The sequence below is a fragment of the Onychostoma macrolepis genome, chromosome 14, assembly GCF_012432095.1.
Source record: "Onychostoma macrolepis isolate SWU-2019 chromosome 14, ASM1243209v1, whole genome shotgun sequence".
NCBI lineage: Eukaryota > Metazoa > Chordata > Actinopteri > Cypriniformes > Cyprinidae > Onychostoma > Onychostoma macrolepis.
In genome coordinates, this window is record NC_081168.1 from 12,403,989 (window position 1) to 12,431,861 (window position 27,873).

At 38.1% G+C, this 27,873-nt stretch overlaps 1 protein-coding gene across 6 annotated transcripts in view; it reads left to right on the forward strand.

Moving 5' to 3' along the window:
• Positions 1-27,873, forward strand: part of diaph2 (diaphanous-related formin 2) — a 437,687-nt gene that overhangs the window by 27,002 nt on the left and 382,812 nt on the right. For 4 of the 6 annotated variants that reach the window (XM_058797344.1, XM_058797348.1, XM_058797349.1 and 1 more), the window contains exons 3-6: positions 3,634-3,666; positions 5,193-5,369; positions 11,951-12,055; positions 17,326-17,346. In XM_058797344.1, the coding sequence (XP_058653327.1) occupies positions 3,634-3,666; positions 5,193-5,369; positions 11,951-12,055; positions 17,326-17,346 (336 nt within the window). The remainder of the gene's footprint in view (positions 1-3,633; positions 3,667-5,192; positions 5,370-11,950; positions 12,056-17,325; positions 17,347-27,873) is intronic. The other 2 variants (XM_058797346.1, XM_058797347.1) reach the window with 2 other exon arrangements.

A 27,873-nucleotide genomic window follows, 5' to 3' on the forward strand; every position in this document is an offset into this window, starting at 1 on the left:
GTTTTTTAACAAACGAAACACGAAGACATGTTATATTGCACCCCATAAACACAATCAAGCAAAGAAAAAAAGCAGTAAACCAACCCTTTAAATGATAATGTCAGGGATAGATGTAGTCGTTTGAACATGTTGAACATTGTACTTTTGGCATATTAAATCCTTAAATCATTATGCAGTTATTTACAAATGATTTAAGGATCATTTATGCCATTTTCAGCTCCATTGTCGTCTTTGAATGATTGATTCGCCTGACGTGTCCTATAGCCACCCCCTTTTGTGCTATTACTATTGTCTCTTCCCATCAGGCTTTTGTTTGGTGTCCTGTTGGCCTGTACTCTCACTCTGTGGGCAAACACAACCAACAATCAGTGTTTATTCTAGTAGGGTAGTGGTCAAAGTGAACACCCCACAGTACAAGAGCAGCGCTGATATTTAATCAAGAGTGATCTGGGATTTACTCTACTGCAGGATTATCTGCATCACTAAGGTTTATGACCAGTTAGAAACCCATTCTTTTTAATATCTTGATTCTGGCTGTGAAATCTAGCCTGATATTAGTGTTCGTCTATTATAGGGTTTGACGCACTCTTTCTGGCTCTGTATTTAATTAAAACATCCCTGTGTGAAGAGTGTGAACGCGAGGAGCTGCTGGCCAACGAAAGCTCCGTTCTCGAGACTGAGTGACTGTGAGTTGCCAAGAACTGTTAGGTTCAAGCGATCCACTGTTTGAGTACAATTAAGACCAATTAAAATAGCACGACTTCCCAGAAAGTATTAGCAACAGCTTCTTGTTGCTATCCCCATCCTCTCTTGTTGTTTTCCCAATGTAAGAATGGCCAGCGAAGCAGATGGCGTCAGCTAAAAGCTACTTTCTCCATTCCAAAATTTTGGCCATGTTTGTAAGGCCACTTAATGCTTCGAATGGCTTTTGTAAAACATTGATTGACCAACTGTGTGTGTTGAATGGTGTGTGCCATCTAGTGGCGGAACATGTAATGGCACACACCATTTACACATCTGCTGACAAGTGAGCCTTACATTAGGACTCTCAAACCAAAACAAAGCTGTACTCCCCTCTTGAGTGTCTCCAATTAGCTAACTCAAGAGTTAACTTGCGCCTAAGTAGTTGTGTAATGTGTTGACCTGTTCGACTGCAATTTATGTCGCTCTTTATGCAGGAGCTGGGGGCTGCATTAATACTGCTATTGTGGGGTTTGGGAATTTTCTGTAATGAATAAAGCTTTATTTTGATAAAGAATTTAATAAAGTTCTGTTGCCCTGAAGGTGTGTCGTTAAATCATAATGCAATATTTGGCCCGGTTGACTGTCTGATGTGTTGTCGAGCTGCAATATTAATGACCAGCCCTAGAGTCAAAACACAATTATGCAAAGTTGTTAAATGGTTTTTAATTAGATTTTAGGATTTTAATTACTTTCAATAACAAATGCACATCCGTGTTATACAGGGCCTTACACTATGAAGCCTCTTCAGGCTGTTGGATCTGTAATACAATAATCCCAATTCAGTCATTATTATTTTAACAATATCCTTCCATAAAAGTCTTTGCTGGCAAGTTTGGTTTGGGCTTTGTACCGACCTCTTTATGACCCTTTTAAAGCATTATAAGTTCTTTGTTATTAAAGGTTTGTGTATTATTATAGATGATTCACTCCCATGACACACCTCCATTCAGATCAAACCTCCTCTTCCATCCTAACTGTTGCAAAAAGCAGTGTGCAGCCTGCAGCCCTGGGGCAGTGCTATAATGGTTGGGTAAGCGCAGGACCAGGGGGCTGAGAGATTAACCGTAGAGAGAGGAAACCTGCGGGAAGTTCTGCTTTATGGCAGCTTCTCTGCAGAGCTCTGCTCGTTAACACTCATCCTGCTCCGCACGGCATATGGAGACCCATCTCTCCCCCTGCGTGCTCCATCTCATAAACGCATATCCCTGCTGTAGCCAAAAAGATAAAGCACATCTGTTAGGAAGTGAGTGAAGGCGGAGGGGAGAAGTGGTGTTTTTTTAAATTGTGTTTGAGGTCAATACAGTTAGACTGATCAGGTTTAAAGATGTATCTAATGGGTTGCTTCATGAAGAGCACAATTCACAGTGAGATTCAGCAGACCCTGCTGGATAGATCAGCGTGTATTGGGTTTTGGATTCTGGTAACCAGCATGGGATTGCCTGTGTTTTGCTGTCAGTATTGGGTTGATTGATTAGATCAACCAGCAAGACTACTTTGGTCCACCATCTTTACCAGAAAAGTCACTTTTTCTCTTGTTTCACAGACATCTCTGTACTAGTTCATACTTTTCGGAGCAGTTCTGGAACTTTAATTTGCAGCACTTTTCATGTTACTGAGTTACTCTCTAAGATGAAATCCTGTTTAGTAGTGATTCATATATAAGTTGCATTGATTAAAGGTGTCTACTAAATAATATAAATGATTAAATTATCAGTTGAGGCATTAAAGAAAAAAATGTCATTCCAAAATGTGTATGATTTTTCTTTTTTTTTTTTTTTTCTGTGAAACACAAAACAGATATTTTCAAACATTTCTTTCGTCCATACAATGAAAGTCCTTGGGCTCCAATGTTGCTTAAAACCAAACATTCTTAAAAAAATATCATCTTTTGTTTCTGCAGAAGAAAAAGTCACAGGTTTGAAAACACTGAAGTTTTCCCAGATGACCTGATTTTAATCTCCTTTAGTGCCGCCTTTAGTTCAGGTCAATGGTTCCGTGATGTGGCAAATATTTTTTTTTAAAGTACATATTTTTCATATAGTCTTTTAGATAATGTGGATATTAAGTCAAGTAAGTAAGTCGTGACGTAAAGCTATGTGCATCGTGATTATAGGAAAGCTAGCAAAATGTTCGTTAGCATTGTTTTGCAAATGCATTTGGAATTACTGAAATGTGTATGTAAACATAGTCAGACTGTTCATTCTGAGGAATGAGCTCATGGAGCTGAAAGGAGACAGACTAGGACCAAAGATCCTTGGCAAGCTTTTGCTATTTCCCCAATAATTTTACTCGGAGTGGCCCGTCTCCTCTTCCTGTATTGTCTCTGCTGTGATAAAGGGCAGAATGTGTCTGTTTATATAGTTAGCCTTGCTCATCAAAGCTTTATTTCTGCTTTTGTAAGGCCTGTTGATGTGAAGTGATATGTTTAAAGAATTTATCTTCATTAGTCCTGCTGTCATATAAACAAAGATTTGTTTATGTTATAAATGAACAGACTTAACAGAGACATAGACGCATTCAGAGTTGCACCAGCAGTGGGTTCAATTTCTCTGCTGCAGTTGGTTTTCTTATTCATTCATGCATTTTTACATTCATGCATTTAGCAGACGCTCTTATCCAAAGCGACTTACATTGCATTCAAGTTACAGTTTTTACATTTTATCAGTTTTTGCTTTCCCTGGGAATCGAACCCATGATCTTGGTGTTGCTAGCGCCATGCTCTACTATTTGAGCTACAGGAAAGCCTCTTATGATCTGACAAGCCTTTTCATTTTTTTTTTTTGCATAAATCTGTCATTTATTGCATGTGGTTATGGGTTCTCCCATGCACAAAGGCACAGCAGTGTTTCCGTTGGCCCTCATTTCTATGTTGTCCCTTCCCTTCAACAGAACATACACATAAAAACATTGGCTGATGACATGGTAAGGTGTCTGTTTCTTTTATTTTGTGTGTCTTTCTTTTTCTCTTATGTTTTTTTTTCTTTTTCTCATCTTCACCATGACTACCAGAGTGTTGTTAAAGTGAAGTGATCGACAAAGAGAGATCAAAGACAAAAAAGCGAAGCAAAACTGTTTTTATTTCACTGTTTTATCACCCTGTCATCAGGTCCGTCTTAATCAATCAGTCTAAAGTTCACTCCAGGTCAGCAAGCCGGAGTTCAAGCAGACACATGGCAACTTGATGCAATCGTGGATGATAAGTTGTCAGACCTTGTCTTCATTTTGACTTTGGTCTCTCCTTGAACACTTTCATTTTACAACAGTGTGTTTTGATTCTTATCATTGATTTGTTTTGAATTCATCCATATATGCATGTTCCCTCTGTTTTCAATGACAGACTAACAGTGACTACTAGTGCATGGTCTGTTTTCACTCTCTCTGAGCCAGTAACCCATTACTGGAATGCCGGCAGAAGCTGCTCACATCTCTTTCTAATTAGAAACCTTAAACGCATCATAGTCACATTTTGCCATCTAATGTAGTCCAGAATGCTTTCTGTGATAACTGTCTCTGTATTCATTATGACTGTAAAGTGAACATGAACAAATGAAAAGATGACACAGGTAATATCACCCCTTGCTTTTAAAAGTACAGTTTGGAAAGGTAAAGTAACAAGGGAGCAGGTGAGTCAAATGTCAGGCTATGAACTTTAAGATACATTTTAAAACTTTATAATAAGCAACCAAACTGTTTTGTACTAGCTTAAAAGGACCTCCATGAAATCGTAAGCAGAGTTTTGTGGTTATTAGTCCAAGTGTATTAGCTTTGAGGCCACTTATTTGCAATCATTTCATCAAAAATACAGTAAAAACAGTAATATTTTGAAATATGATTACAATTTAAAATGTTTCCTATTTGAACACATTTCAAAATGTAATTTATTCTTGTAGTCTTCATTGTGACATGATCCTTCAGAAATCATTCTAATATGATGATTTTTTTGCTCGAGATAAATTTTGTCTTATTATCATTGTTGAAAACAGTTGTGCTGCTTAATATTTTTGTGAAAACTATGATACATTTTTTTCAGGAGTCTTTGATAAATGTAAATTTAAAACAATAGCATTTGTTTGAAATAGAAATGTTAATGTCTTTACTGTCACTTTTTGATCAATTTAATTCCTTTTTGAATCGAAGTATGTCTTTTACAAAAACATTGATGGCTAATGTTGAACTTCAGAGATTTTTGTCTAATCAAATGCTTTCAAATGTGCTTTCCCTTGAAAAAAAATTGGACAAACCCTTTATGCCTTTTATATGCCTACATGCCTACTGTCTTAGTAAGAAATACATCAACAGAGGTATTTCACAGGGCCGTAAAAGTTAAACGGCTTCTTCAGAAGGCCTTGCACAGCATTAGCATTTCCACTGTCAGATATATGTGCTGTTTATATGTTCTGACATAAGCACCAGTTATTTACTTCACTTTAACTCAACTGTCTTTCCAGCGTGACAGAATCACCAGTTTTCGAAAGCAAGGCATGAAGAAGGAGAAGCCTCTTATCCAGCACCCCACAGACCCTATCTCTACCCAGACCGAGCTGCCTGTGCCCCAGCCATTCTTCGACGAGCGTTCCATGAATCTGTCAGAGAAAGAGATTGTGGACTTGTTTGAGAAGATGATGGTGAGTTTGTTTTCAATCTGCACTGGGATCTGCACTCTATGACCTCAGATGCCCTTTTTCACTGATACATCAATGCATGGAGCTCATGTTAAGGGTGTCAATTAGGCCATCAGAACCAGACTTCTCAGTGACATTTCGCCTCTCACACACTTGGCCAGCAACATAAAATGAGTTTAACAAGGGTTTTGCTCAAGCATTTAGTTTGCAAAGCCCTTGTGGAAAAGGAAAGTGCTTATTACAAAAAAAATATGCCAAATATAAAGTTTTACTTTACATCATGTAATTAAGTAAGGATGTAACGATTAACCGCGAGCCGGTTGAAAATCGATTCAAATATGTGACGATTCAAATCGGTTGAGATGCTAAACAAATCGTGATTCAATTAGGTGTAGGAGTTTATATGAATGTATGTCTGAGGGGAACTTACTGTCTTTAGAAAAGTTTTGATGGCATTTTTTCTTTTCATCTTGCCTCTGTATAATGCATATTAAAGTTCATAAGTGCAGCTGCTTTGTTTACAGCGGAAACCAAGGAAACGCTTAAAATGCCACTTGCTGGCAGTGAGTGAATCTGCATATTCAGCTCGTCTTCTGTTTCATTTCATGTAGATATTTTTATATCAGTTTCACAAAACTGAAGTCAGACTATTCTGTTTTTGCTTCAAATTTCGAAATGATACAATATTATTTAGATTAAAAACTGCTCATGTTGCATGTATGCAGCATCTTTGTTTGGATCATGATTAAAATGCAGTGGTTGCCTATAATTTTAAATGGAAAGAGCACAGACAAAGCCTTTATTTTGTTTATATGAAGAGATTTATTTTATTTGTGCTACTTATTTATTTGATTCGCAGCTTGTTTTAAAATTTCAGTTTAGTTTTGTTATTTACATTTACATTTATATTTACATTTTGTTATTTAGCAGAGGCTTTTATCCAAAGCGACGTACAAATGAGGACAATAGAAGCAACAAAACCAACAAAAGAGCAATAATATGCAAGTGCTATATTAGTATATTATTATAGTGTTATTTCAATTTCACAAAGAAACGTGCTGCATTTTGTCCAAGCAATAATAAAAGGACACATTTAATTTATAATTTGTCTTAAATCTCGTTTTGTAAAAAAATAAATAAATCGTGAATCGAATCGAATCATGAGTTGAGTGAATCGTTGCATCCCTATAATTAAGTACATTAATTTTGTGTGTTATTTGATGTTACAATTAAAGTTAATAGATTTTAAATATACTAAATTTCAACATTTTTCATTAAAAAGAAAACTTAACCATATTTCAAAGACCAATAGACATAATTATGAAATTACATGTAAAGATACATTTAAGTCCTACTAAATGGTTCAAAAAGCACTTTAAAGTTCAGTTAATTCAATTAAATATGAATTTTACTATGCTACATTTTCATTTAATTGCGATTTAACATTTTGTTTAACATGGAATTACGTGTCAGAAAACGTTAAATTTAGTTTGCACTTAAGCTTATTCTTTTAAATTCTACTATTTTCATAAGTTCTTTTTGAACCTTATGAGCATGTTTTTATTTTATAATGCGTGCTAAAGTGTACTACTTTTTCACAAGGGAGTACTTTTGTAGTTGGCTATTTTTTTTGTTTTAGTCATTTGTATAATGGCATGTATCCTACCTGGAATTGAAACCAAAGATCTGTAGCCCAGTGCGTTAGTGACTCATCGTAGCCATTTGTTTCCTCATGTTTCTGTAGTAGTGAAGTCACTTTTACGATGCATAGATCATCAAAGAAACCTTATCTTTCCTCATCTCTCTTCTGCTGTCAATCACGAGTGGAAAATGGGACTTGAGAGCTTTGCGCTCTCTGCCGACAGGTTGCATTAACTGAGCGTTGGCTAGACTTGACACTTGTTCGTTTTCCCCTCTGGGAGAGAATATACATTAGCTACCAAGCTTTTATATGCATGACTCTTCTCGCTAATTCTGTCATTAAGTGTGATATGTTGACAGCTGTCAATAGAGCATCCACCACATAGGACAGAACAAGCTACTGTTACGGATAGGAGAAGCAGCGCATTATTGTCTAAACAGTTTTACTTTACTTGCGGTGAGGGCTGAATGCAGTCTTCACCCTACCTGTGAAGTTCCCGCTCTGTTTATCTGTACATAGACACACACTCTCTTCAATCCCCAAGACACCAAAACCGACAGGGCTGCTGCATACACTGGCCTCAATTGAACTTACGCTTGTTTTGGCCTAGACAAGTCAAATAACAAAATCTGGCTGCAGAACAATGGAAGGATTATTTCCCAGACAAGAAAAATGTTTGCTTTGTATTATTATTTTTTTTTGGGTCAGAGCTCTCCCCAACCTGCATCTGTCACCACAGAGTCTGTCTGTGATGCTTTTTTTTTATTATTTGACTGTTTCTGTGGATTTATTGTCTGTAGATCGGAAACTCTGCCAATTTCGCAGCACCTGAGCAGAACTGCTCTTCAGCGCCCATTTTATGTACTCTAAACTGCCTTCCAGGCTCCACAGTGAATGGTACACCTCATTAGGTTGATACCATACACATTGTTAATTGACCGGTACTTGCGTCAAAGGTGAAAGATTACTGGGCTCCCCACCAGCTAAATTCTTTGACATATTTTTCAAACGAGGCACCATTTATGTGGACCGCTTACCATCTGTGTGGTGAACAATAGCTCAATAGTTTTGTTCTGTGTGATGCTTGCAAAGGCATTCTATTGATTATTTCTTTATGCTTTCTAATCTGAATAAATTACAGGTACTTGATTATAATATTGTTTACAGGTCAGTCAGATTTGTATTTTTTATTTTTTATATATATACATATATCAAAGACATTTAGTAAAAGTGAACCTTACAAAAAATTACATACACAGTTCATTACCTTCCAAAGTTTGGGGGCAGTAAGATGTTTTATTTTTTTGTTTTTTATTTTTTATATTTAAAAAAAAAAATGCTCAGCAATGCTGCATTTATTTAACTAAAAATACAATGAAACAGTAATATTCTGAAATATTATTATAATTTAAAACAGCATTTTTTTTTTATTATTAAACTTGATTTTAAAATGCAGTGGTAAAGCCAGTCTGCATCCATCACTCCAGTCTCCAGTCACATGATTAATAGGAAGATGAAAAGAACAGCGTTTATTTGAAATATAATTTTATGTTTTTGTCACTTTTGATCAATTTAATGCATGCTCGCTGAATAAAAATATTAATTTCTTTTTAACAAAATGCAAAAATGTTTGAATGCTTGACTAGTGTATTCATTCATTCATTCAGAAAATAAGAAATTGAGAAAGTTGTTGTCCATTTGACCTTCGTACTAAAGTTCTTTTTTTGAAGCAGGTGATGAATAGATAAAATTGAGGTCATCATTTAAAAAAAAATAAAAAGTGTGCCGTGCTGTAGCTATCATATAAAATATTGGGCATTTCGACACGTTGCGTCAGGTTGGACATCAAACATTGTTGGTTCTTGTGTTTCTTGGGACCAGATATCTTTGTCAAACATGGTATTTATATCTTTTGCCTTACTGAATTGTGGTCATGAGGGAATCCATTTCTTGGGCTTGCAGAGCAACTACGATTATTTTAATGTGATGGTAGAACATATAGCTGAACAGTGTCCCCTGGTGTCTAATTTTGCCTTCATGCTTACTTTTCATTAATGTTATAGCATTTAGGCGGATATTGTGTCTTTCTTTAAAGCTTTAAAATATTAGACCTGTGCCTATCTTCCACTGTTTTCAAATGTTCTGTGCTTGTGATCAGATGGCCTGGTCATACGTAGAACTGAGTCATACAGCACATTTTCCGTAATTGCCTTGCATTCTCTGACATGGTGGGCTATAATCAGTTTGATTTGTTCATTTGTTTCAAATGTTTGCACCAATCTTCCACCCGCCAGAGACTCTTGGCCCTCCATATTTTCTTGTTGCATTAGTAACTGCCTGTCACTCACATAACCTCTCAATTGCTGTTTTTGTTCTCAAGATAGCGGAACATTAAACCTGGGCTTCAATTTGCTGCTTGACAAGCCAGGCAGGTTTACAGGCCTGAAACATGTTGCATGGGGTGGAATTGGCTTTTTTTGTATTGAAAGCATAATAATCATAATGAAGCAATTGAGGGAAAAACGCTTTGGTCTTCCAGCTGCCATTGACATTGAGGTTATGAATCAGCTAGTCAGTTGGTCTCCATATAGAAAAGATTCATGAGCCACAAAACAAAACCACATTCAGCTTAATATATGAAGCTGTGGGAGATCTTTTATACTCGTGTTTCCCTCCTGCATGCTCGTTGTGCATGAAGGTATTGATTCGCATCATCAGTTTTAAGGCTAAATTTGAGGTCGTTCTTCAATATACAAATTTGATGCATTGACCAAATGCAAATAAATGAGCCCCCCAACAAACTTTAATGCTGGTGGGCAGAGCTCTGAGATTGCAGTGCAGAGCATGGATCAGTGCAAGAAAAATAAGGGTGCACTAATGTGGTCAGTCATCAAAGGGCTCTGGTAAACACAAGGAGCTCTTCGACAAATGAAAGCCCCAGCTCTTTGATGAAGGGCGTTAGTGGCCATGGCACTAAGCATATGGTATTCTCGCCTTAATGCACGCACGAGGAGAGAGAGCCAGTGTCGCTGTCCTTGCTGTTGTGTGTGCATGTGCACAGCTGGACTCAAGGCCTGATAAAAATGCACAACGGTAAATCCTTTCATGAGCTGGGTGACAGCGTGTTAAGACACGGGTGAGGGCTCTTAACGCGCTTCTCGTGCTGAGAAACAGCGCTGGCAGGATGTGACATGCCAGCTCCTCCGGTTTGCATCATCATTCAGTCAACCACAGCTATTCCTCTAGCACCATTAACATTCAGATAGACAGAGATTCGCCTGGTCTGGAGAAGGACTCTGGGATTGATGAGGTCAGACCATTACCCCTGCAGTTGCAATCACCCTGCCCCCTCCAACTGCTCTTCATCCTCCCTCTCCGAACTGTACTTAGGGGGCATTTGGTCAGCACACTCAGATGCCATTTCTACATTCTTCTAGCTGTTTTGGGGGGACATCCAATGTACTTTTGCCTTCTGTTGCATGTACTTTAGCTATTCAGTATATGTGCTAGATGCACTGAAATATCAGTGGCGGTGTAATTGTGTCAATCCTGTTCCCTTTCTTCCAGATTGACGGAGAAATAGCTTCTCCTTAAACTTTTGGCTTGTATACGCCGCTGGACTCTCAAAAATACATTTGGCTTATTTTGATTTATTTCACTTTGACTAATAAGTGTTCTTTCGGCTGTCCTTACAAGCCTAAGCGGATTGCTTCTATTTTGGAGAGTTCTTCAGAAGCCCACCGCAAAATAACCCAATTGACCAAGATCAAACATGAAAAATTATGCCTTTTTTTTTCCTCTGGGAAACTTGGCCACTCTCCACAACAATTTAAAGTGAGAGATAGATCTACTGATTCCCATTTTCCTGGCACTTCTCCTCTGTGCCCTTGGGAGATCAGACTCGCATCCCGTACACACCGTATTCTCTTATTTTTAATGGTCTGTATTGGTAGTTTTATTGTTCCTCTGGATGACTTTATGAAGTTTCCTCGACACTGAGATTAATAGAGTTTCAAGTTGGAGTATGAAGCAACCAGTCTCAAATTGCAGCTGAAGAGGAAAAAGGCACTTATTTATACCTTTGCATCAGTGGATCCGGCTGCTTCCATAAAAGGAATCAATTATGCCAGCCCTGGCCTTTGATTTAATAATTCCAAGCTTTGAGGACATAATTAATTATGATGGGTAAATCATACTGGAGAGCGGGAACTGGATTAAGGAGCCAATTAAGATGCCACATCAACAGGACTCACTGATTCATTAAAGGCCTTGTTTTACGTGAGTGGAGAGGAGAGAGACAGTGGCTTGATGTAAAACTATTGAAATGTTCATCTTTGAAAAGATGTCCTTCACTTGATCTTCAATTCAATGAATGTGCTGTTAGCCACATATAGCAAACACAGAGTAACAGTTTTCAAAAGTGGCTTTTTTTTTTTTAAAGTGTTACCTTCAATTAAAAAAATTAAGCTTGATGAAAAGATGTACTAGTAGTTTTGAAATCACCAACCCTCACCCTTTCCTCCTTGAGTATTTACATTGTCATTACATTTTTTTTCTTTGCGGACACCCACACACTCACTGGTCTCCTTTAAAAGCATAGAACACAGTCCCATTTCTCTTCACCAGAGGGCAGCATGGCTCCATAGAAATGCAGCCTCAGGAGAAAGACTCTTTGCACATACAGCATCTCCTTGACTTGTCATGGAATTGATAAACATATATCAAGGATTCATTACTTGATCTGACCGTGGCTCTATAGGACAATGTCCTTACTGTGGTCATGAATGTGCATTGAGAGCAATTTTAAAAGTTTATTTCCACAAAAAAAAAAGGAAAAATTTTTAAATATAAAACGTTATATATTCAAATATTTTAAATTAAATTGTTGTATTTAATAGAATGTATTTATTATATTATGCTATATTTTTGTATGTGTCTGCAGGAGGACATGAACCTGAACGAAGAGCGCAAGGCCCCCCTGCGAGGAAAGGACCTGAGCACTAAACGGGAGATGGTGGTCCAGTACATTTCGGCAACAGCCAAATCTGTAAGTGCGCCACAAAACATGGGGCAGCCGGTCTTAGAAAGAGAGAAACAGACAGAGGAGAGAGTGGGGATGAACCACATGACGAGACACTATGGAATAATGAGCTTAACCTGATCTGCTTTCTGCCTCTCTTGCTAAAGCCCCAAATCTTTGATTGCTGCCTCCTTTAGCTCTTTTTTATTATTTATTCTTATTTATTTATTTTGTATTTTTTCTCCTCACCTTTTTTTTTTTTTCTTTTTTTTTTTTTACCCTGGGTGCTTATCGGGCTGCTTTTGTTGTATTGCACTTTCCAAAAGCTTCATATTGCCGGGGATCAAGTTTTCATTAGAATTTGGTACGCATCACTGTCTCTGCTCGGTAAGCTGAAACATGGCTCTTTCATCACCGTAGATGAATAAAGGCTAGAACGCCACCGCCTCTCGGGGTAATCCAAGCCTTTTGGGGCGAATTCTCTTCATTCCTTTTATGAAGTAGGTCCTGCTGAGGTTAGACTCTTCATAAACACCACAATCCTCTGCCACTGGCTCCTCCGGCTGGCCTTCAGCGTCCGTTTTCATTAGCTTTCCTCCCGGCTATGATAATTAACCAGCATTATTAATAATGATGATAATCAGAGATGATTGAATTCTGCAGCAGGCTCATTGTCGGCCCTGCGAGCCTGGCATACATTGAGAAATAAGATTCGCATATTAGTATTGTAGTCTCAAAGCGGGAAGGGGGGAGGGGGTTCCTGTCTCTCTGCACCCCTGTAGCCCCCTCAGCACCACCAGAGGCACTCACCAGCAGCATGTCACTGTGGAAGCTGTACACAGAGCTCTGACAAGCAAGGAGGAGGTTTGGAACGTGTGCTCTGCATTCTAGGGAAGAGATGTGCTTTTATGTGATAAGAGATGTTTACCACAGGCACAACACACTTTTCCCTGTAATGCTCATCTCTAGCACCCAGAGATCTCCTCCTCCTCTTTTAAACATTCAGCTCAAGCTACTAACCAAGCTGTCTGCATACTGCCGATTTTGTGAGAGTAGCGCAAATATTTAGCCTTTTTCAAATTATATTACTGTTTTTAAAATATTGTTAAATATGTCACATTTAATGTATTTAACTTTGTCAATGCTATTATAAGGTAGGGAAAAATCTTCTCTGATTATTTTAGAAGTGCTCTTGTCTTTTATGAATACTTATCCATTTATTTCTGCAGTGTGACATTTTTCTGAGTGAAATGGAAAAGAAAAAGCAGTAGGATTGCCTCTTTCCATTTGAATTTTTTTGCATCATAAAAACTGGTTTGAGGGATTTAAAAATTGTTAAGAATTAAATTTGAGAAATGTTATTCAGGGTTAACACAGTCATTCAAATACAATTATATTGTAAAACTTTTTTTTTTTTTGGGAATAAAGATGGGAAATTTTGGTAGTATTTCTTTTTTTTTTTTTTCTAACTGAGCTGTACTCAGCTCTGCAATGTTTTTATCGGCCATAATTTGCCATTCTGTTGCTAAAAACATTATTCAGAAAATGCAGAAAAATATTGGACATTAGTTTAAATTGCCTTGGTTATTTTGCTAAAATAAGACAACATTTTAATAAATTTTTTTCAGAATTTAGTATACTTAAATTGTGCAGAATAAGTTCTAGAATATGTATAAATAGGTCAATTTTGATTCCATGTTGACTTTAATAATGTTTTAAAATTTCACAGCTCTCAGAAGCATGAAATGGCAGGATCTTTTTTTGCTGCAAGTGTTTTTTCACTTGACTACTGTAACTAAAACCTTCACATTCTGTTCACATTCCAGAGATCAATCTCAGATTCATTGTGCGAATGCACTTTCTTTGTATGTCGAGTAGCTACCAAGCCTTTTTTTGAGTTGCACGGACTAATGCTTACACGCACACACTGACACACGTCCAGAGAAAGTGGCTCCTGTGCTGTCTGTTTCTGACTGCACTGGGTCAGTGTCCTCTCTTTGGTTGGCGAGTGGGAGTAATTAAGTGGTGGTCTGGTGGTAGAGGAGGCCCGTGGTCACCGCTTGAGCTGCTGCAGGTGCAATTTAGCAGGGGTGAGCAGGGCCAAGAGCAGACAGCACGGAGACGGCCTCTACACACCTCCGCATTAATAACCCAAACCCGTCTAAATAAAAGAAAGGAGAGCGGAGTCCATCCATCCCACTTAATCTGCTGCTATCTCCCCGAGTGTGCCGATCTGCCTACAGTAGATTGTGTTTCAGCACACAGCTTTACAGAGCAAATATTAGTGGGAAAACAAACCCATCCGATCCACTCCTGTCGCAGCCTGCCTTCCTGCCTGTCTGTGTGCGACAGACTCCCACAGCTCCTGCCTGGCAGGAGGGCAGAGCGATGAAATAAAAGAAGGACGGAAGAATAGAGAAGTTTCACACCAGCAATGTCTGTCTTCTTTGATAGCTCAGATATTATTGCTTGTGTGACAGAAACTTACAGCTCCCATGGTTCACAGCTCCTTTTATTATTTTACAGCCAACACCTCTTTCCTTGCAACACATTTGTGCATGCTTTCATTATATTATATGATCACACCTTTTTTTTTTTTTTTTTTGTTCACACTGCACATTTCTGAATCGCTATTTGCCAAAGAAAAGTAATATATAAAATGCATGTTTATTATTATCATTATCATTAAGTCCTTTGCATGGCTTTTTTTTTTTTTTTTGAGAAACAAGCATTTTTTTTCTTGGAGGCAGCCACTTGAATCCTTCAACTTGCAAAATTAAGAGCCCTCACCACACTTTCCAGGGGGTCTCGGTAGGAGACTTTTAAATGACTGCCACCACAAACTATAATGTCTTTTTAAGGCAAAGTGCCTTTGCATTTAAATACCCAAATACATACTAAATAAATATTTAAATACATAGTCCTCACAGAAACTTAAAGGTGTTTGTTTATATATATATATATATAATTAAAAAGCATTACTTTTATTTAGTACTTCCCACATGAAGCAGTTTGACAACAAATATTTACATATATTCCACAAAAATAATATCTTTTTTTTTTTTTTTGATCCTATGTAAACCGCCTTTGCTTGTGAAAGTGACACACAATATTAAGAATCAAGGGTGTGTATCTTTTTAAATAATTTGGGTAAAAGTTTTGTTTTGTGGAATATGTGAATATATGTTATTATTATTATTATTATTATTATTATTATTATTATTTGAAGGTATTTATCATATCTGTAAGGGTTTACCCATCTCATTTTTTAAAATGCTAAATATCTATTGCTAAATAATTTTCCAGGGAGTATGTAACCTGAGCATAACCATAAGCCACATACAGTGAAAACCAATGTTGCCTTGACGCTCTGGACGTCCTTGACCATTAACATTTCATGAAATGCTTTCTCTCCTTTTCAGTCTCTGACAGGTGTGTCATTGTCCTCACGAGTGCCAAAGCATGTCTACAACTAACACAGTCATTTCTCTCTCGCTCTGTCAGTGTCATGGAAAGCTTTGACTTTGCTCTACTGTTTTGCTCTTAAATGAAATGGTTAATGTAAGGAACAGAATGTGTCTAGGCAGGGTCTTTGAGGGGGAAGGAAAAGATGTCTTACCCAGCATCTCCACCTGAACATTGTCAATATTGTGGTATTACAGAGACTTGGAAGTGGAATGGAAACTTAATTACTGCAGTAAGTTCTCATAATTGTTTCTGACAGTTTTTGAGCAATGAACTGATCCTGTCTAGGATACAGGAGCTAATAAATAAATAACTAAATGAATAGATTTGTATCATGGAGCATTTGATGGTCATGAGAAGAGCTGGAACGAGGATATAAATACCCGTCTCTTGATGAGATGACATTTCTTCAGAAGTTTGTTTACAGGAGCTACTTCATAATAGAGCTTCTTCATAATTAGCATATTACATGACTGCCTAATTCTGCATTACAACAATTACCATCATCTGGTTTAAGTTTTCATTTTTTTTTCCGCTCTCAATGCTCCTCAGGAAATTGACAGCATTAATACCACAGTAAAGTGACAATGAGGTGTTGTTTTGTGAAATTTGTGTAAATTGATGTTAGCAGCAGCTTTTCCCCTCAGGCTCCTCCCTGACAGTTCTTTATGTGGTTTCAAGATAATGTCTGTTCTTTTGATCAGGCTGCAGGAAAAATACAACAATCATCAAACCCAGCCAAACATGGCACGTTGCTAACAATATTTGGCAGCCGTCCAGCACGTCTGGTGATAGCAAAAGCAGGTGACTTTTTGTTTTGGGTCAAGACACAAACCCTTAACGATTCGTTTGAGCATATTTGCTTGGGATATGGAAAATTGGACTCTATTGATCAAGAGGTTACACTGTTAAAACTGACAGTATTATAGTCATAAACCTTGATTTTAAAAACGTGTCAGTTTGTTAAAAACAAAAGACAGCTATGTTAAGAACAAAAAGAACAGATCAGATTTAGAAACTACTGCCTACGGTTTTGTATTACTGAAGAAGTGAGAATAATGCTTGTTAGAGATAAATCTGGTTTTACATTAGTTTCAGTTATCTGCTCTCAGGGAAAAAAAAAAAAAAATCTAGATATTGGACATATAAACATGCTGACTTTGTCGAACTCTGAGCTATGATGTATAATTTGACACTTGATAGAAAGTACCAGTGACATTTGATTGATTTTTGACCTATGGAGGCATTTTAGGAGACCATCTGCTCATGAATAAAATACCACATTTGGGTTAATTTTGTAAAAAATCTACTACATCCTTACAAAATTTAATTTGAAGGACGATGCCCTCTGGATATTTGTATATCCTGTCAAAAATGCCTTTAATATAGAAACTGCTAGATTGTCATGAATTAATGATTTGCGGTTTGGAAACAATAGATTTTTGAGGTGGGACATTATTTTATATTCTTTAAAACATTACATTTTTGCATCAAACATCATTTTTATTTCTCTGCGGTCATTACGTAAAACCAATGAGCGACCACAGAGACTCTTTTAAAAACTCAATCAGAGATCAGTTCATCATGATCCTTATGTTCCAAGCAGTCATCAAAATGGCAGACATTGTCTTTAGTGTCCGTCTGAACCATCTCTCTCCACCCTGTTAAGTTGTGTGTAATTCTCAGCTGTGTAGGCAGCCAGTATGCCAGTCATTTAAGTATGAGCTCTAATACTTCAACAGCATAGTACCAGAGAGATTCTGGCCTACTAATGATTGTGCTGTTTGTGTCTTTTTGCACATTAACTACCCTCCGCTGACCGCTGCATGCAGATAACTGGGAGCAAAGTTGCGGTAAGTAGCAAAATTATTTATTTGCTTTTGATTCGTTACTGTGCAATCTCTCTGTCTTTGCTATCTTTCTCTCTCTTCTTCTTTTTTGTTTTATTGGGAATATCTAGAAAAGTAATTTCTATGGCGTTCGATTTCTGTTTTATTTTCAGCATTAGTATAGTTTATAGGCTACAATTTGAAAAAGTTCTATATTTTTTTTCCTCCTGATCCCTGCATGTAAATTGCACATTTAGAAATGAGTGATTTCTCAATTGTGCTCTCCGAGAATAAACTAGGACCTTTTTTGTTAGTTTAAGCAGTTTTTCTTTGAAATGGATCACTGCCTAACAGATATTAGCATTTAAATATTGTAACACCAGGGATGAGCAATAGTTTTTAGGCAAATAATCATAATCTGTGATCTAATCTGTTTATTCTAATGTTCTGTATCTAAATGGGTTTCATTGTGTTCATTCTTCCCCCCAGACAGCGTTCTGAGAATGTATCACTTAATTAGATTTTCCCACACACACACGTTCCATGTTGATTGAACAGCGGAAAAGATATTGAGTGCACCCCCCACCCCCCATCCTATAAATACGTTCCATTTTGCAGTGGGACGTTCGGCACAACCCATTTGCAAAGCCATGTCTTTGTCCCAGTCACATTACAGCATGTCACTATTGTTTCTGAAATGTTCATAGCTGCTCATGTTGTTATTGTCACTTACTTTCGCCCCTCGCCCCCCACTTTTTCCTAAATGATGGTAATAATCTTTATAAATATATACTGTCTGGGCGATGGCAATGTTTCCTCATTTCACAGCTCTGTAATGCTGTAATTGCAGACTGGCTTCTACTATTTCTCATGTAGTGCAGTCCCATAGCCCATATGAGGCTGCTTGTTATTTGTTTTATTTTATTTATTTAGAGGGGCTGCGTTATTGCCTCCGCAAGTGTCACTTGTCATTTAAAATGCTGTTTTATTGTGTTGCCGGAGCTATGAGAAAAGGCCCGTAGATGTACGTGAGGAAGCTTGAAGATAAGGTAGCACAGGTAAATTTTGTTATTTACAATACAGCAATAAGCTGCCGCAACAGACTCATTTATTTGTAGCGAAATGGCCCGTTCGATCAATGCTCTCATGCCGCTTGGCATAGAATTGTGCGTCGAGTGATTTTTCTATAAACTGTCAGCAATAAAACATGCTTGATGCTGATGAGCATGGAAGTATGTTTTGAATGTTGCATCACTTCTCAGAATAGAGCAGGAAGGTTACTCTGGGATTCTCTATCGAAGAACTGTCTGACAGCGTGCACCACAAACAAGTCCTCTCATTTAGAAGTTTCTCACAGTTCAGAGGTTCCTGTACTTCCTGCCATTCCATCTGACTTTTGCGATCACTTCCTACGGATGGGAGAGTGTGAAGGCCTGCGGAGAAGCTGTCAGCTCTTTCATTCTCCTTGTTTCTGTTTCTCTCTTTCCCAATATCCCACCTTTATTGGGTTTTATTGTGGAAACCACGTTCAGTGGAGCCAAGATGACGCCCTCTCGCTGGGCAGATTGCTATTTCCACACTGTCTGTGCGGTTTGGAGGCAGAGCGACCCGCCTGAGCCACGGCTCCCTCAGGGATGAAATTTCTCCGGCACGCTCTCACAGGGCTCAAATTTTCTGGTCAGCGTGTCTGTATGCTGCTGAGTCACATGCGCTTCAGCAGTTTTGTATTAGCGCAGCTTGATGGTGATGATAATGGTGACCCAAGGGGGTGTAGGCATACCTGCCGCCCCTCTGCAGTGTCCGATTGATCAGGGATGTTGGTGCTTTGATTGTCAGGCTAAGGATGATAGATCGTGCTTCAAAATGCCCACGTTTTATCGGCGTGAAATTGATGAACCCCTCTGCGAGGGAGTGGAAGACCGTGGATCCCTGTGCTTAAATAAAGCACAACCAACACACAAAACTCAAACAGTGTTTGGCCCTGAAGACTGGTCCACCGTTACCTGTTAAGGTCACATGACTTGACCTGCAAAGCCTCTCCAGACCTCAGAAGGAGATCAATAATCACACAGTCAGCCCAGCAGTTAGGAAAGACTGCCTGTTTCCACGGAAACATGGCGACACGTTCAGAGTTGTGGGCAGAGGGAGAGAGAGGAGCCGCTGAGACCACAGGGACTGGAGTCTGCTAGAGCTGTGAAGAGTTCAGCCGCTCTCCGAGAATCCCTGGTATTGTCGGCCTGAGAATAATGGACAGCTTGTATTTTAGAAATGATTTAGCTTCTTTTCACATGGGACAAAGACTTGGCCCTTTATCGGGTGAAATGGCATGGATCTTACCATCATGTTAAAGTGTGTTGTACTTAAATACTCTCTTTGGAACCAAAGAGCCTTGAAATTAAATGATATATATATATATATATATATGTATGTATAGCAGTGGCGGCTGCTGGTCTTTCAAAGAGGGGAAGCTCATTTTCGGCCTACATCATAAAAATTGTCCATTTATTTATAAGTAAATTCTGCCCTACGTTCCTTTTCAAGAAAATGCTCTGTGACCCTGTCATACCAACTAGGCGTCTTTTCCAGTGACACTAGCCTAGCCTACTGTATGAATGAATGAATGAACAAACAATCTAAAAAAAAAAAGATATTAAACTTGATGGAGGAAATGTGGGAATTGGGTTAAACTGAAACAAGGAATGTGGTGTATAATAGGGTTGTCACGATACCATAAAAATGTCTTACGATACTATACCAGCTTAATTTATAATTAAATTCTACAAAATGAATCAAAATTTAATGAATAAATAGATGTAAGTGAAAACAGACAATATTATTCTCTGAATACTTTATTAATTAATGTGAATGAATGACTGGCTATTGTTATCCATGGAATGATCTAAACAAAACTCATCTTCGCACTGCACAGAAGCTGCATGAAGTGACATTTAGATGTGGCATTTATTAATTTGTAATGTATTTATAATTGCATAAATAATTTGATGAGATTAATGTTTTAAATACTAAATTCTGAATATAGAAATATGTAGGAAAATAATATAATATGCCTACTTTTAGACGGGAAACTTAAAAAACGGCCAGCAGGTGGCAGAAGTTTGTGACTGAATCACTGAGTCATTCAAATTATTCTTTCAAAACGGCTGAATCCCTCAGGAGCGAATCAAATGACTGTTTTTATGAATGGCTCAGTGAATCAGTGATTCGCCCAAGACAACGTGGATTCGAACACAGAAACGAAACAAAAACAGCACTCTTGCTCGTGTCGTATTGCCTAAGTGTCAGGAGCATTTTTTTGCTCGCATATCTTGAAATTTCCGAGTTAGCAGCATGTATATTAAAACATTATAAATGAATAAAAAAAAAAAACATATAATGATTGATAAGAACCAAGTGCAAAGCCGCTATAGGACTGAGCTCGAATAGCGACTTTTTATAGTACAAAATCGCCGTCAATCAAAAGGAGATGCAGTCTTTCGACAGACCCTCCAATCATCACGCAGAAGCCTGGAGTCCAGGCCAGCCCACTCCTCCATTCACCCCCAGAGACGCTGAGCGTCCGTGGGCGGGACATAATCGCAGCATTTATCCAATGACCATCTAGTTTCGAAGCACTGAAAAAAACTGTTCAAAGCAGCCCCATTGAAGTCAATGGACGCTAGGCTTCAACAGAGAAACGCACTGACGCTACGGGAATGTATGAGAAGGAAATCGAGTCAGCCGACCTGCTATATGTAGCTGATTCTGAACGAACTCGTCTTCGAGATGAACGTGTTCTAATGTATTTTTAGTCAATAAAATGTTAACATAATAGTACATATTTGACCATTAATTTTTTGACATTATAGGGGAAGCCGAGCTTCCCTTGCAGTCTTAAAGAAATCCCCACTGAGATATATATATATATATATATATAGTATCTCAGTACTATATGCGAGTACACCCCTCGCATTTCAGCAACAATTTTAGTATATCTTCTCAAGGGACAATAAAATATATCCAAGTTTAATTTGTGTAGTAGAGTAGTCAATGTGCAGCTTGTATAGAAGTACAAATTTACTGTCCTCTAAATATAACTCAACATATAGCCATTATTGTCAAAAAAGCTGGCAACAAAAATAAGTACACCCTAAGTGAACATGTCAAAACTGTGTCCGAAGTGTCAATATTTTGTAGGGGCATCATTGTTATCTAGCACTGCCTTAATCCTCCAGAGCTGCACAGGTTGTTGCTGGCATCCTCTTCCACTCCTCCATAATGACATCATGGAGCTGCTGGATGTTAGACACATGGTGAATGCCCCACATGTGTTCAATAGGGTTCAGGTCTGGAGACATACTTGGCCACTCCATCACCTTCACCTTCAGCTTCATCAGCAAGGCAGTTGTCATCTTGGCGGTGTGTTTGGGGTCGTTATTATGTTGGAAAACTGCCGTTCGGCCCAGTTTCTGAAGGGAGGGCATCATTTTCTGCTTCAGAATGTCACAGTACATGTTGGAATCCATGTTTCCCTCAATGAACCGCATCTCCCCAGTACCAGCAGCACTCATGCAGCCCCAGACCATGAAGCTACCACCACCATGCTTGACTGTAGGCAAGACACAATTTTCTTGGTACTCCTCACCAGGGTGTCACCACACATGCTGGACACCATCTGAGCCAAACAAGTTTACCATAGACTCATCAGACCACAGGACATGGTTCCAGTAATTCATGCTCTTGGCCAGGTTGTCTTCAGCAAACTGTTTGCAGGCCAGTGTCAGAAGAGGCTTCCTTCTGGGACGACGGCCATGCAAACTGAATTGTTGCAGTGTGCGGCGTATGGTCTGAGCGCTGACAAGCTGACCTTCCACTTCTGTAACCTCTAAAGCAATGCTGGCCGCACTCATGCGTCTGTTTTTTGAAGCCAGCTTCTGCACCTGATGCACAGCACGAGGACTCAACTTCTTTGATCAACCCTTGCGAGGCCTGTTCCGAGTGAAACCCCTCTTGGAAAACCTCTGTATGACCCTGGCCACTGTACTGTAACTCAGTTTCAGGGTGTTACCGAACTTATAGCCATGAGGTGCCTTGTTGAACATCCAGTGGTCAGTATGAGAGAATTGTACTGAAAGCACCAAATTTTAACAAGAATTGCTCTAAAACAAGACACACAAATTTGTATGGTCCTGTCAAACAGACAAAAACACGAACATGATGAATAGGACATTGCATGGCTTTGCATGGTTAAATGACATACAGCTGTTTTCACAAACGGTGTACTCACATTTGTTGCCAGCTTTTTTGACAATAATGGCTGTATGTTGAGTTATTTTCAGAGGACAGTAAATCTGTACTGCTATAGAAGTTGCACATTGACTACTCTAAAATATATCCAAGTTTCATTTCTATAGAATTGTCCCTTGAAAAAATATACTACAATGATTGCCGAAATGTGAGGGGTGTACTCGCGAACGAAGCCTCCTCCTCCTCGCAAGGGCTATCGACAAATATGATGACTGAGATTGTCAAGATTCTGTCAGCTGTTTGTATCATCGGAGAGGAGAACATGTAAGATCATCAGCTCAATCCCATTTTATGTGGTTTTCTATGGTGTTTTCTTCAGTAAAGTGCCCTCACATTTTTGTAAATATTTTATTAGATCTTTTCATGTGACAGCACTGAAGAAATGACACTTTGCTACAATGTAAAGTAGTGAGTGTACAGCTTGTATAACAGTGTAAATTTGCTGTCCCCTCAAAATAACTCAACACAGCCATTAATGTCTAAACCGCTGGCCACAAAAATGAGTACACCCCTAAGTAAAAATGTCCAAATTAGGGGTGTAACGATTCATCGATATGGATCGATACATCGATACGATGTCTGACGATACAATGCATCGATGCAACGCTTAAAATATCGATATCTATAGTATAATTAGGCACCTTTATTTTGGCACTGTCCACATTTTCACATAATGTCCGTCTATGCGTTACCGCCAACACGTGCATTCTCGTTCAAACTCACGTATCAGGACTCAGTATACGGATTGCCTGAAGGCACAGGGCGAACATAAAAGACGCTCGGGATTGTTTGCGGAGCAGTCGAGCACTGTGTGAGTTTTCTGCGCACTCATCTGAAGCGCACACACAGACCATACCAAATTGAGCTCTCTTCCGCTTTTTTGTGCATGGATGAATAAATACAGACAAAATTCTGTATTTCAATACATCAAAATGCGTGGTTTGGTGAATATCCTAGTTAAACACAGTCGGTTAGGCATATGTCTTAACATAAACGATTGAGAAAGAAATGCATGTGTATCAGTAGCCTATGTTAAATCCGTGCATTCGTTCTTAAAGTGAAAGCAAACGCCGTCAAAGAAAAATACAAGTGCTCACTGATCCTGACTAAATGATCTTTGTAACATCGAAAATGATTAATCTATATTTAATTTATACTGTGAAGACTATACAGTTATTTTACATTTGATTATTGCATTTCTGTAGCATACCTGACAATTTCTTTTAGACTGAGCAGAAAAAACATGAAAAGCACTGTTTATTGAACTTGTGTCTTTGTTCTATTGTATTTATTTTCTGCTATTGCTTGTAATTTGATTATCTGTAGAAAAGATTTTTGGCACTGAGCCCATAGCAGCCAGAATTGTTTTTCCAATTGTTTATTTTCTTCAAAAAATATATATATATATTGTATCGTGATGAACCATCTGATTTACACCCATATATATATATATATATATATATATTATATGATATTTTATTTCTTAATTTTTTTTCTGTTGTTTTTTTCTGTGTGTTGCATTATGGGTAACGTGGAGTATCCTATACAGGCTCTCCGAGTCTATTGTTGGATGCAGTACGGTTCTCTTTTTAAGACTGACTTTTCTCCCTCTCCCATTGCCTCTCCTTCCTGGCTTTTTTTTGTCTCCTCTTCACTTCTGTATAATCCACAGATTTTTGTATTCCTAGGCAAATTAATAACTTTGACATTTGTGTGTGGGCTCCACTTGTTTCATGGGTAGACTTTATACACAGTGTACTCCTGTTTTAAGGCTCATCTCTACATCGGCTGTACGGGCTCATTGTAAGCACCTGTTTAAAGGCTTTACTGCAGTGAGGGTGCACTGCGTCCTCTTTCACTCGCTCTGCTTCTCTCCGGCATTGGCCAGTGTTTGTGGTCAGGGCCCTTTTTAAGTTAAGATTTTATTAAGAATAAAATCAAGGACAGCCTATCCCCACCTACTACGCCTCAGTATGAAAGTGTTTCTTTGTTTCAGTTTGGCTATTAATGATGATTGTGTACTGGAGACTGAACTGAAGCACCAATGACATGTGCCTTATAGAAAAAAAAAAATTAAATAACCCCCTTGGTTCCTGGTCATCATTTTTTATAGATGCATTTTAATTAGGATGAAGGAACAGTGCTGAAAGAATATGTTCTGTGGGATGGTTTTGTCTCAGTTGACTTTATTTTTATTTAAAAAAAAAAAAAAAAAGTCAGTAAATATTCAGTTAGCGCAAGGACACTGATGATGCATGTGATTTAACAGCAGGTTTTAGTAATTTATTCCGTCACAGTTCTGTGAGGTGTTATTTATTTTATGTGCTAATATAGTATAGTAGCCTTTATTATTTTTTCAGTTTATAATTTTAGTTCATGTTTTACAAATTTTACGTGCTTTTAGTAATTTTTATTAGTCATTTAATAATAATAAAAATGTTTCTTGAACAGCAAATCAGCATATTAGAATGATTTCTGAAGGATCATGTGACACTGAAGACTAGAGTAATGATGCCAAAATTCAGCTTTGAAATCACATGAATAAATTACATTTTAAAATATATTCAAGTAGAACACAGTTATTTTAAATGGTAAAAATATTTCACAATATTACTGCTTTTGCTGTATTTTGGATCAAATAAATGCAGGCTTGGTGAGCAGAAGAGAATTCTTTAAAAAAACATTCAAAATCTTGCTGTCTAAAAACTTTTGACTGGCAGTGTATATTTCAAACAATTAAAGAGTTTTTCATAGACAGAACCAATGATGGCATAAATAAAACTGTTTTTATTTACCTTATTATCGGCTATTGAAGTTTTCTTTCTTGCTAACTGATTGAATACACGATGGCTATTTAAAGAAATATTGGTAACACTTAAAGCCTTTGTATATAATGCATTATAAAGGGTATAATGTATTATAATTATTCATAATGTTTGTTGTAATACATTATATCTTGTCGTAAATAATTATAACTGAATTTAAAATGCAAAGTATAACAATGAATTGTGTTATGTATTAACTGTGGTTACTATTATTCATGAGATTGTACAATGCATTATAAGGTGCATTACAAGGCACAATTAATGCATTAAAACCGCTTTTATAATGCATTATACATAAAAGCTTTACTGAAATATTTTTTGTATTTTTATTACCTTTTTTTTAAGAAAGTGAGAATATCCAGTGTAAAATGCATAATTATGGGGTGTTTTCAGTGTTGGCCAGGGTGTTGCTATGTGGTTGGTAAGGTGTTATGAATAGTTGTTAATGCATTGCCAAATGGTTGCTAGGGTGTTCTGGTTGATTATTGGGTGGTTGCATAATAAATCCCAAGCCAGGCAAGAGTCTAAGACACAATGCTATTCTGTTCTGTAGATATAGCTGCTGTCTCTCCTTTTGCATAAGTCTGAGTTTTTTTCCCCAACAATTTTATCATGTTCTAGGTGAAAATTGTAAGTCTGATTTCTTAGAAAAGTAATTGCACACCTCTCCCCAACAAGCTATGTGATTTTTGAGATATCTTTCATGCCGGTAGCACAAGCGGTTGGAGGACGAGTTATGAGGTTTAATACTTAGCAGTATAATAGTTTATCTTACTTTAGCAAACACCACTAATAATGTGCTTATAGAAATTAATTTGCAGTAAGAACTGAGGTAGGAGTCAAAATTATTTTCTGCAGTAATTGACAACATAGCATCGATGTTGTCGATAGAGCTTAACTTTAAAATACCTAATGGAATAGATGAGCAGAGATGTTAGTAATCGACCTATAAGGTTGAGCCATGTTATAATACGAGACCTTCTCACGCTATATGAAGGTGATTTATTTCTTCCCCTTTCGACTCAGGTTCATCACAGAAGCTGCTCAGACTCTGCATCTAGGAGTCTGAGTCGGTCATGTTGCTGTATCCCCGGGATCAACTCTGAGACCCATGCATTTCAGTTTTGTTTGAGTCTCCAAGCTCAGGCATATTGAAGTTTCTCGGGGTTGAAATCGGATTGACACTAGCACAATATTCATCGCAACACCTAACCTCATCTCCTGTGGGGTCTTGACTGATGCTTCAGTTGTTGTTTGGTGCAACCACAACCTCGCATACAATTTTAATGCCATTCAGTCAAGTGCTAATATAGAAATGTCAAGTACGATACGATTGATTTACCTTTAATACTATTTCCAGTCCTTTCTGGGACTGGAGTTGTTTGTATTTCACCGACCCTGTCTAGGTTTGTTGATTTCATAAGGGAAACGGCAGGACTTAAAGGTAGCGTTTATTTGATCAAACCTTAATATAGTTTTGTTTTGTTTTGGTTTTAAGCTACTCTTCATGATAGCAGACACTAATAAATGCACTTCCAACATCAGTCAGACAGTTTGACATGCTCTCTCTCTTCGTACGTTATATCGCACACAAGCTCTCAGAAGTCTTTTGGAAGTCATGGCAGGGACATATAGGACACACGGTCTAGAAAGTGTGTAAAGAATTGTGACCTGATAGACTGGCGGCGTATGTCAATACCAGCTCCCACCGGTGACAGAAAAGGTCTCATTGCCTGCTGACTGACTGCTGCATTATGCCACGTGGCCTTCCTTTCAATGGGAAACAAACAATCAGCGCTCCTGCCTTCAAAAGAGGGGAGCGGGATCTCATTATGATGAAGAGAAGATGAAAGGGAGCCAGGAGTGGACATGGTGTTCTCATATTAAAAGGAAAAGAGATGGGCCCTGTGTGTGTGTGTGTGTGTGTGCTTGATTGTACGCCACTTCTGTATGAGAGGAGCCCATTTGGTGTTCGTATTTGCGACTCTAGTGCAATATATTCCCTTGTCCTGCCTCGATTGTCTCTCTTTTTTTGTTCCAGCGGTCAACCGGATCACCCTCCTTCCACCTAGATGTTATTAGTTTCCTTCATCCTGCTCTGAGCTCTGAGTGCGAGATGGGACTGCATGTTCCCGTGTCGTTATGAGGTCAGAAGATCTGGTAATGGCTTGTCCCGTCACTCTCCTTGACCACCTTTCAACACCGTTTCCTCACGTTCTTGCCCTTTTCAAGCCTTAGATGTGATGTATTTATAGCACGTAGCATATTTTTACCACGGCCTTACCGAAGACATCAGTGTCATCACTTTAGCTGTGCGAGTCCTGCTTTTCTTTTTTAGCTTAATGAAAGTAGGAGCTTTATGGTCTGTTTTTCTTTCTCAAAGTTACCTCGTTAATTTTGGGGCTCTTAGGTCTGGCACATG